Here is an 11747-nt window from a genome sequence, read left to right on the forward strand (position 1 = left end):
CGATGGGGCGGGCGGGGCGAGTCCGGAAGGCGATGGGTTTTCGCGTGCAGTCTGAGCTAGAGAGGCGTGGCCTGATGTGGTGGGGCGGAGTCAGCAGGTTAAGGGGCGGAGCCTGAGTCGGAGGGGCGGGTCAGGCGAAGAGGTGAGGTGAATGGGGGGTGGGTCCAGCGGTCGGTGTCCGCTGATTGGCTGATTTTGAAAAAGGGGTGGTTTTGGCGGGGTGTGCGGGCGGCGGTTGGAGCTGGAGGTTGAGGTAAGGTATGGCGATCGGAGGCTCGGGGGAACCGAGACTTACAATAGCTAGCCTCGGTAACTGAAGCAATGTGGGACCGGAGACAGTCCCCGGGTTTAGAGGAGGGGGCTGGTCGAATGAGTCTGGATCCTCCAACCCACTCACTCTCTACTAACCCCGGCCCTTCAGAGGGTCTAGGCCCGAAACGTCAGCCTTCCTGCTCCTCTAATGCTGCTTGACCTTCTGTGTTCATCCAGCTCTACACCTTGTTATCTCTGGGCTCCCAGTGGTGTATGTTTTTTTAAAAAGTGATCTTTCCCAGGGTGGCTATGTCCTGTTCTGGGCGGAATATGATATTGTCTCTGGTGAAGTGAATGTCCAGATCTTTGCCCAATGTATGGAATATATACAATTGCCTACTCTAATAGGAGGCATTTAATTTTAAAAACGGCTGATTTTAAATGGTGAGAGTGTGCAGAGCTTTGTGGTGCAGACGGATCTAGGTGTCTTAGTGCATGAATCCCAACAAGTCAATGGAGAGGTAAAGCAAGTAATTAGGACAGCTAATAGCTTGTTATCACATCTGTAAGGGGAATTGGATGCAAAGATGTAGGTAGGTTATGCTTCAGTTATGTCTAGCACTGGTGAGACTGCATCTGACTTTCTGTGTACATGATTTGTCACCTTATTAAGGGAAAGATGTAAATGAGTTGGAGGCCATTCAAAGAATGTTTACTAGTTGGTACTTGGAATGGGTAGGTTTTGTGGGAGAGGGTTAGACTGGCTAATCCTATACCTGCTGGAGGTTAGAAGAGTGAGAGGTTGCCTTGACAGAAACATGCAAGATCTTGAGTGATCTTGACAAGGTTTTGAAAATTGTGGGTGTTGCCTGTTTAAGACGCATTCTCAGAGGGTTATTAGGTTTTGGAATTCTTTTCCTCAAAATGTGGTCTTTGAAAATTTTAAGGCAGAAGCAGAAAGCTTTTTGACAAATGAGAGGATGAAAAGTTATCTGGGTAGGCAGAAATGTGGCATACTCAGATCAAGGCTACGGACTCTGCTCCCTATTCTACTCCTCATGCACTCAGGACTGGCCAAATTCAGCCCCAAATCCACATATAAACTTGTTGATGACACTACCATTGTAGTTTGAATCTCCAATAACAATGAGACAGAGTACAGGAAAGAGAATGAGTGCTTACCGGTGTGGTGTAAAGACAACAATCGATCAACAATCAATTCAGCAAAACAAAGGAGCTAGTCATTAACTTCAGAAAGCAGAACGGAGGGCATACCATTGTTTGCATCAATGGTGCTGAGGTGGAGATGGTCAAGAGTGTCAAGTTCCTGGGAGTGATGATCACCGACAATCTGTCCTGGTCCACTCACGTTGATGCGGTAGCCACGAAAGCTCAACAATTAATCTACTTCTTCAGGAGGCGAGGGAAATTCAGGATGTCCACAAAGACTCTTGCCAATTTTTATAGATGCACCATAGAAAGCATCCTATCTGGATGTGTCACAGCATGGTATGGCAACTGCTCTTTCCCAGACTGCAAGATGCTACAGAGAGTCATGAACCCAGCACAGTCTATCAAGCAAACCAGTCTTCCACCCATTCTTCCACTCCATCTATAATTCCTGCAGCATCAGGAAAGCAATTAACATTATCAAAGACCTCTCCCACCCGGGTTATACTTTCTTCTGTCGGGCAGAAGATATAAAAGTTGAATATACAAACAGATTCAAGAACAGTTTCTTCCTTGCTGTTATCAGGCTTTTGAATGGATCTCTCAAATGTTAAATATGATCTCTCTCTCTCTCTGCACCTTCTCTGTGGCTGTACCCATTGTGTTCTGCACTCTGTTCTGCTAACCTGATGCACTTTGTATGGTACAATCTGCCTGTACAGCAAACAAAACACTTTTCACTCTATCTTGGTACATGTGACAACAATAAATTAATCAGTCATGATGTTATTGAATGACAGAGCAGACTCAAGAGCGTGAAAGGCTTACTACTGGTAGTTGTGTATTCAAATGTACATTTGGTTTCTGAGTGCACCCATAATGGAGCTGATGTTGGAAAATTGAAATTTTTTTAAAAATGCAGCAAGTGTTGGAAATGCTCAGCATGTCTGACTGTCAATTCAGCAATGTTAGGTGTGCTATGCTCCCATTTTTGTTTTCTTTTTATTGCATGTTTCAGTTGTTCTCCACCTTTTGCTTTCTGTCAGCAGCATGCTTGCTTTGGGCAAGCCTATTTTGTTTTTTTTGCTCTATCAGCATTCCTTTAAAAGTCTGACTGTCCTGTCTTCCATAACTTAGATCTTGCTCTTCTCTTCATCCTACTCACCCTTGCTCAAAATCTATTGCATCTCTAGCAATTTGTTGAAAGGGTGCAAATCTAAAATGTTTATTTTACTATTGCTGCGATAACCTGCTGAGTGTTTCCAGCATTTTCTGTTCATTGTTAAGGGGAACAGACTGGATGACTTTGTAATATCAAGATTTAGAAGAAATATCGTGTCTTCTGACGACCTGTGCAGTCTTCTGGATTCAAAATTGAGTTCAAAAATGTCAGATTATGAATCTGTTCCCTATCTTTTATTTTATTGCAATGTGACAGTGTAAGACTGTAAGAATTAGGTGTGGGAGTAGACCATTCAGCTCCTCAATTTTGTTCTCCCTTTTGATCAAATCGGACTGTGGCTTTAACTCTTTCTTGATAACCCTTAACTTGATCCAAATCTTGTTTTGTTTTCAGACAGCATAGTTCACACTCGCTAAGAACAACATTGTTTCTTTGCTCAACCATTTCCAGTGTCTTTGCCTATTATGCAACATTGTTATTTCATCTGTATATCCTTTTGTTCTCCATCTCTGTACCCTACATTTTAACATCATAAAACCTATCACATCTCAATCTTTGTTTCCGAAGAAGATCCATATTCAACTGAGAATGTTAACTCTTTCCAAGCCTGCAGATGTTAATGAACATGCTAAATATTTCCACTTTGTTTATTGATTCTGTTTTCTGTTCTGTATCAGGTGTCAGTCATTGTGCCATTCAAGCTAGATTAATTCTTTATGTATAAGAGAACTGCGTTCAAGGATACAATAGATGAGGAGTTTCGTTATATATACTTGAGAAGATGTAATTATAGCAAAGATATCTTGGCTGTGAATTTGAGTATAGTTTAAGGTTAGATTTCCTGCTCTGATGGGATCCCAACCTGTATTTGTTTTGACTGGATTTTGCACCTGCTCCGCTACTGCACAACTGAAGGCCTAATTCTTATTTTCAAGGTGACAAGCACTATCTACTTGGAACCCTCATTCTACCATTCTTGTCCTGTGATAAAGTGATAATAGATTTGTTGATTAATCGTGGCAATTGATCTCTCTCAGTTAATCTACAACAAACCCAAGCATAATATGAGAAAATTGCATAGTGGAATGCATTGGCCCTGATGTTTCGTGCCAGTGTCTCAAATTACTCATTAAACCTGGCATCAGTGGTGGGCACATTGTTGAAGGGAATTCCAAGGGACAGGAGTTGCATGTATTTGGAAAGTTAAGGACTGATTAGGGATAGTCAATGTGGCTTTGTGCGTGGGAAATCATGTCTCACTAACTTAATTGAGATTTTTCAAGAAGTAACAAAAAGGCTTGATGAAGGCAGAGCAGTGGACATGATCTACATGGACTTCAGAAAGGTGTTTGACAAGGTCCTGCATGGTAGACTGATTAGCAAGATTGATCACATGGAACACAGGGGGAACTAGCCATTTGGATATAGAAGTGGCTCAAAGGTAGAACACAGAAGGTGATGGTGGAAGGTTGCTTTTCAGACTGGAGGCCTGTGACCAGCAGTGTGTCACAAGGATTGGTGCTAGGTCCACTGCTTTTTGTCATTTTTATATAAATGAAAGGATGTGAATACAGGAGGTATGGTTAGTAAGTTTGCAGTTTGACACCGAAATTGGTAGAGTAGTGGACAGTCAAGAGGGTAAATGTAGAGTACAACAGGACCTTGATCAGATGGGCAGGTGGGCTGTGGAGTGGTAGATAGAGTTTAATTTAGATAAATGTGACGTGCTGCATTTTGGAAAGGCAAATCAGGGCAGGATTTATACACTTAATGGTAAGCTCCTGGGGAGTATTGCTGAACAAAGGGACCTTGGAATGCAGGTTCATAGTTCCTTGAAAGTAAAGTCACAATTAGAAGGGATAGTGAAGAAGGCATTTGGCATGCTTTCCTTTATTGGTCAGTGCATTGAGAATAGGAGTTGGCATGTCATGTTGCAGCTGTACAGGACATTGGTTAGGCTACTTTTGGAAAATTGCGTTCAGTTCTGGTCTCCCTACTGTAGGAAGGATGTTGTGAAACTTGAAAGGGTTCAGGAAAGATTTACAAGGAAGTTGCCAGGGTTGGAGGATTTGAGCTATGAGGGGAGGCTGAATAGGCCTGGGCTATTTTCCCTGGAGCGTCAGAGGCTGAGGGATGATGTTATAGAAGTTTATAACATCATGAAGGCCGTGGATACGGTGAATAGTCAAAGTCTTTTTCCCAGGGTAGGGGAGTCTGAAACTAGAGGGCATAGTTTTAAGATGAGGGGGAAAGGTTTAAAGGGACCTAAGGGACAACTTTTTCATGTAGAGGGTGGTGCGTGTATGGAATGAGCTGCCCGAGGCAGTGGTGGAGGCTGGTATGATTACAACATTTAAGCATCTGATGATGGAGAAGCCCTCCAAATGTTTGTGATTTCAAATAAACCTGTTGGACTATAACCTGGCATCATATGATTTGTGACCTTGTCCACCCCAGCCCAACACCAGCACCCCCACATCGTACATTTTAATTGTTTTAGATCTATCTGAATCCACTATCATATTGAAACTCCAGCTCCACAGACTTTGTTCCTAATGAGTGAGCAAATTGTGAATGGTATACAATAAAAAAACTCGCTGTCACCCATGTCCCTCTTGCTGTTTTGTGATTTAAATCTTTGAGTTTAATTTTCACTAGACAATAGAATAGCATTTAGCGCACCCAATTTGGTATTATAAACTTATGTCAGTGAAAGTGGAAATTTGGGAAAAAAAGAAATACTTGCATTTTTATGTCAGACCATAAGAGCACCTGGAGTTCAGTGTCTTACAATTTGTATGTTAGTTTCGAATGGTGGTTATTGTAATTTGGGAAAGTGGAGTGAGGGGCCCCTTTTGAAGCAGTTTAATTGCTGACTAACCTCCTCCCATCTAAATTGTAATTGTAATACTTAGAATATAAAAGTGATGAACATTTGACTTTAATAATGTTCCTAATGAAATGGATATTTACTTACAGATAGGAGCAGAAGTTGGTAATTCAGCTTGTCAAGTTTACACTGCTATTCAATTAGATAATAGCTGATCACCCTCAATGTCACTATCCCTTGATTCCATCAGACTCCAGAAATCTCTGCATTGTTCAATGAGTGAGCTTCATATTCCTATGGGATAGAGACTACCAAAGCCCTTTCATCCTCTAGGTGAAGACATTCTTCCTCACCTCAGTCTTGAATGGCCAAGCCCTTATTCTGAGATTTATGAGAGATGTCAGTGAAATGAGTGTCCATCTTTCTTACTGCAGAAATTGTTCATCCTTGTGCTTTCCCCTCCTGGCCACGTGGATGGTCTTTTTGCACTACATTTGCTGCAGCTGCACTCCACTCCTGGCTTGCACCAAACCTCTGTTTGGTGCCTAAGTGATCAGCAAGCACCTACATTTTTGCAGACCCCTGGAACGTCTCTACAGACCCCAGTTTTTAAGGAGTGCTGATGTAGAGAAAATGACAGCTGATTTGTGCACTGTAAACTGTTAGATTAGCGTGATTATCTGCTTTTAATGCTGATTGTTGAGCATTCTCCAGAACACACAGAGAACTGCCCTGCTCCTCCTTGAATAGCACCATTAGACTTCTTGTGGCTACCTGAAAAGTCTGACCAGATCTGTTTAAACTCTCCACTATGATATCTCGGACTGTGCAGCGCTCTTTCAATGTTGTATTGAAATGCTATTCTAGGTTTGAATGCTAAAGCTCCAGTGGGGTTTGGGACATAATCATTTGCCTCGGGAAAGAGTATTACCATTGAGCCAGAGCTGACTTGTTGAATTCTGCACCCAGTTCAATACATTTTCAGTGGATTTTTGTCTGTTATAAGGTACCTGGAAATGGATGCAACAGAATATCTCATTAAAGTGCTCTCAAGGTTTCGAATTGATGATTTCCCCAAGTTACTGAAATCCTGGGATTTCCTGTCTGCAAGTCAACTCCAGGAAGTAAACTTCAAGGAATATACACGAAAAGACCTAATTTTGGAGATAGCTGCACTCTGTGAGGTGATGTGCAATGTATATGTAATAATTTATGGGTGACTGAGTTTCCTTCTTATGGAACCCCTTAATAGTCTCTTAAAGAAACAATACCTTTTGGCAGCTAATCAATTTCAATTCTTGAGCTCCACCACATTTATGAATACTAAAATGTGCCATTTCTTTTCTAAGCAAACACTAATATGTTTTATGGTGACAATGTTGTATGTTGGAGAACAGAAAGAAATCGAATATATTTTTCAGTGGTTTTGAAAGTTTTTATAGCGGTACCAAATATTTTTTTAAAATTTATTCTAGGGCAATGGAGTAACCCTAAATCAAGTGGCAGATTTGGACATTATTTGTAAGTATTAATTTAATTTGCATTACTGTTTAGATCTGTCACATTTGTAACCAATTTACAATAGAACTTTTACTATCAAGTTAAACACTTCCATCCTGACCTTTTTCTTATTAAAACACTGGAATCTGCTATCTGTTTCCAGTTTATACAGCTGCTGCATGCCAATATTTTAATTTGCATTCTGCTTGAAGTGCTATCAAAAGAAATATTTATTATATTAACATTTAAATGCCAGGATGCTTAACTTGTGTTTTATTTTCTGAATTGTATACATGTACAGATAATTGTACATACCCTCAGAAGAAAAGATGGAATTCCTATCAAATGTTTAAGTCAAAAGGTGTGTAAATGATCTTTTAAAATTCCAGGCCAATTTCTTTGCGCACCATTTAGTAGCAGCTTTGCAATCAGCTGAGACATGTTGTTTCATCATTTCATATTTTATTTTACAGGTGGTGAGGAAGCAACTTTATTTGATTTTGGAGACTTCAAAAAAACATTTGAAAGAAACCTCAAAATGCTCATTAGAAATGTAAGTTGCGCTACTTGCCAAATCGCCTTTAGCTCCTATTCACTCAGCCAGGTCACTCATTTTGTTTTGCCTTTCCGAGTGCGGTGATAAGGTGCTGCAGACTGGATTTTCCAGGCAGTGAGCAAACCAGTCATTGTGTTCGTATATTGGTTCCAAGCCCACTCCTTTTGGCATATTCCCTCTCTTTCCATGAGGTGGCCTGCTCATTGTCTGCCTGCACCATCGCTGTACTATGAAGTAGAGAGAGTGGGTTCCCAATGCAGCAGGCCCAATTTGAGGTCCTGTAGTCTAACAACCCCATTGAGAGGGATGGGTGCTGCTGTGGCAGGCAGGCATACGTGTGTATAAATCAGAGGACTAAAGCTGCTGAGGACATCGGGTCCAAAGAGAAACTGCTGCACAGGCCTAACTGACGGGTCTGCAGCCTTTTATTCCTGTGGCCCCATCATGGTACATGGAGCCTTCAGCTTCTGCACATGGTAGGGACCTGCTACATAAATGAAATCCTCATCCAAAGTGGCCCTTAAGCAAGCACTTCATTGGACTATTCGGCTGCCTGTCTCAGCAGAATTGGTTCTTGGCTCACCACTAAATGCATAAATGTATCCCAAAGTGCTCCACCCATAGTTTCCCAGCACCGCATCCCTTTTATTTGTACCCACCGAACACTTTTCCATAGGACTGGAAAAATCCAGCCCTGTCACACTGCAACTTTTGTCTGAATTTGTCAGTTATATGTGAATGGTTAAAACTGTCTCCTGTGAGTCAGAAGGTTGGGGTTCAGGTTCCAGTTGAGGTGACTTAAAAGCACAGGATGATGTTACAAAAGTGTACATTCAGGGGTCTGTTTTTTTTCAATGAGAGATTTTAAGAAACAGAGCAGTGGGGAAATCAAAAGATTGTATTTGGTTATGGACTCCCTTTAAAGTTTGTGTGTTTTTTTGTGCTAGATCTTGTGTACTACAAATTGTGACAACAACACAGAAAGCTTTGAATTTTGATCTGCAGTTCTTGTAGTCTTCCTATATTTCCTTCTAACCAGGTTTGATGAAGAAACTGGGACTACCCTATACATGGGTACTTGAGTCCTGTCTCATGGAAATTTTCATTAGAGTGCTTGGCTGTGGTGATGATTCTTTTCCATTTAATGATGTACATTAAACTATTAAATCAAATTTCTGTATAAAAGATCAGTACTAAATATTGGGGAGCAGTATGTCATATTTTGCAAACAAATTGAGAAAGTGTTGTGCTTAACTGTAAATGCATAAATTCCTGTGAAGCTGATTGAGAATCTCAAAGTCACATGCAGGTTTCGGCTAGTTCACCAATGCAAATACTTAGCCCACTGCTATTTATGATATTTGTAAGGCTGTGAGCCAAAGAGCAGAGGAGTGGAACCAGTTGCATAGTTTTTGAGAGCTGGCATAGGCATACTGAACTAAATAGCTGCCTCCTGCACTTGCAACAGTGACCATGCATCAAAGTGTGATTTATTTTTTTTTACTTCTTCTCTTTTTGAGACACTTTGCATTTGTATTTGAGCTGTTATATAGTCAAATTCAGCATTTGTTATCTACCAGTAATGTTCCCACAAACTGCAAAAAAGCTGAATGAACAAACATTTTAATCAAGTAATCGTGTTAACTGTGTGATTTTGTGTTTTTTGTTTGAAGTTGAATGCCACTGGTTCTATTTCAATTGTGTTATCGAGGATTAAGAAGACATTTACCTGGACATAATTACATGGAAGTTTCTAGATTTTGTTAAATTCTAAACTGGGTTTCAACCACATATTTCGACTGAGATGAGCAGTCTCAACTGAACCAAGCCACTGATTGATAATATGATAACGTTAAAACTGGTGTTCAGTGGTCGAGGTGCAGAAGTATTAGAAATTGTAAAATTATAAAGATAAAACATTGAGGCACAAAGCAGGTTGGTCAGCATATAAAAGAAAACCTGGAGTTCATTAAAGCTTTGTCAGATTCAGTGTCTAATTCCAGCATTTCCTTCTTAAATCTGCTAACTGGATTATCAAACTTCTGTCTACTGTTCTGGATTGTTTGCAGATGACCTGAGTAACCTAAGACGGTGGAACAAGTGGCTGATTTGGGCGAAGTTATAAGAGTTGTTAAACCATCACTTTACTTTTGCCATCTGTCTACTTTCGTGTTGTTTAATTCCAGCAAGTTAATGGTTCATATCCATTTTCAATTAAATCATGCTATCTGACTTTCTGTGGATTGTTGTGTTTTTAAAAGAATTATAGTAATGTTTAGATGGTTTTATGACTGGTTGTAATTTCAGATCCCAATTTAACTTTCTTCCATAGGTCATGGTCAACGTTTTGGAGCATGGGGAAGCAGTTTGGATCCGAATTGCATGGGGCAAACACCACTCCCCACCTAACCAGCAACGGGCTGCTTATGCAGTGTACTACCCACAGACCCCTTATGTTTTCATGGCTAATATTGTTGCGCAGTACAGAGTGTATCTTTCTCAGGTAAAACAGCTCCACTTGGATATTACTGAAAATTTGGATTATGTAGCATTGAAGACCTGTGTTTCCATTTCTCCCTCCTCAAAATAATATTTAAAAACTTCTTGTACTATATTGTGTTTTAGTACATGCCTTCAGATATATCCAGTTGTAAACCAAGCAATCTAATCTTCTAGTTCATTAGCATATCTCTCAAAAATGTACAAAAGCAAAATACTGAAGATGCTGGGTTTTTGAAATTAAATACAAAATGCTGGGCATACTCAGCAGGTTAGGAAACATCTGGGGAGGAAGGAGCACTAATGTTTCCAAGTCTTTCATCAGAAACCCAAAAAACAAGTTGAATTGAAAGTACAGCCTTTCTCAAATTTATGGACTGACTCTGGATATTTGGTCCCCTCGTTAGGTGGAATTAGAATCAGAGAATCCCTACAGTGTGGAAACAGGCCCTTCAGCCCAACAAGTCCACACGGACCCTTGGAGCATCCCTTTATAATCCACCTAATCTACACACCCCTAAACACTATGGGCAATTTAGCATGAGCAATCCACCTAGCCTGCACATCTTTGGACTGTGGGCGGAAACCAGAGCACCCAGAGGAAACCCACGCAGACATGGGGAGAACGTGCAAACTCCACACAGGCAGTCACCCGACGGTTCAATTCCACCCTGGTCCCTGGCGCTGTGAGGTTGCAGTGCTAACCACAGAGCCACCGTGCCGTCGGTATGAGATCGGCGAGCTGTCACTGCTGGGATCGTAGGCTAATATTCTGATGGACATTTGAAAGGAATATGGCGTTGTTAGTGCATAAAACGTTAATTGGCATGTTGTTTTTGTTGCATGCCATGAAAATGTGCACTCGCTGTGGACTTTGAAAGGGCCCAAGGCCTTTTGATTAAAAATCTCTTGGCTATGAATTTTTAGGGGTTTTTATTTTTGCAGTTGAGGCAGCTCTAGCATTTTAGAAATTAAAAAATAAATATAATCTTTTAAAGCTACTGAACTCTGATCATCTTACCACGTAAATTCGGCATGAATTTGGCTGGACTGCATGAACAGTTTGAGTTTGTCACCCCTTGCTTAGAATTAGGTGCATATTACTAGAAGTTTCAAGTACTAATCCTTTCCTAATTTGACTTTTGTTTTTCAGGCACTTGTTGTTGCTACAGACCATAACATGCTCAAAGAATTAGATCTACAAGGACATTGTTTGGACTCCCTCCGAGACATTACTCTTAAAAGATTTAATCCGGTAATAAGAAGCATTCTTTTCTCCCCTAAAATATTTGCTGCAATCTAGATTTGAGTTCTTGACACTGAGCTGGATTGATTTCTTGGAAAACTTTTCCCCCCACCCCGTCCCCAATTCTCAGGTGTGAATCAAGTATTGCCAAGGTACTCATAGATTGTGCCTGTTTTGTTTTGTTTTGTTTTGTTTTGATTTCCTCTTGAGTGATAGTAGTTTCCAAGACTGAAAAGATTTCGGGCATCAGAACTACTGTTTGGCAGACCCATTGTCTACATAAGATACTGCCTGTGTTCTTTACTCTCCGAATGAATAGAGTCTTAATGACATTTTGTTTGTCTTCTCCACTCATCAATAAGTCCTGGGTTATCCAACCCACTTCTTGAGAGATCCATCTCTGGCTTTAAAGAGTTATTTTCAATACATAGCTCATTGGATAAAGCTTTCTTGTCGCCTCTGCCATCAAGGATTTGTTGTTAGTGCTTTTCTTTTTATGGGAACCTTAGGA

At 40.6% G+C, this 11747-nt stretch overlaps 1 protein-coding gene across 1 annotated transcript in view; it reads left to right on the top strand.

Annotated features, from left to right (window-relative positions):
- The first annotated feature begins 225 nt into the window (after positions 1-225).
- cenpn (centromere protein N) overlaps positions 226-11747 on the top strand; it is an 18287-nt gene continuing 6765 nt past the window's right edge. The window contains exons 1-7 of the mRNA XM_048606018.1: positions 226-253; positions 6442-6619; positions 6911-6956; positions 7237-7296; positions 7409-7488; positions 9824-9994; positions 11144-11245. Coding sequence (XP_048461975.1) covers positions 6452-6619; positions 6911-6956; positions 7237-7296; positions 7409-7488; positions 9824-9994; positions 11144-11245 — 627 coding nt within the window. The 5' untranslated portion in view covers positions 226-253; positions 6442-6451. The remainder of the gene's footprint in view (positions 254-6441; positions 6620-6910; positions 6957-7236; positions 7297-7408; positions 7489-9823; positions 9995-11143; positions 11246-11747) is intronic.

This window comes from Rhincodon typus, chromosome 15, assembly GCF_021869965.1.
Source record: "Rhincodon typus isolate 14 chromosome 15, sRhiTyp1.1, whole genome shotgun sequence".
NCBI classification, from domain to species: Eukaryota; Metazoa; Chordata; class Chondrichthyes; order Orectolobiformes; family Rhincodontidae; genus Rhincodon; species Rhincodon typus.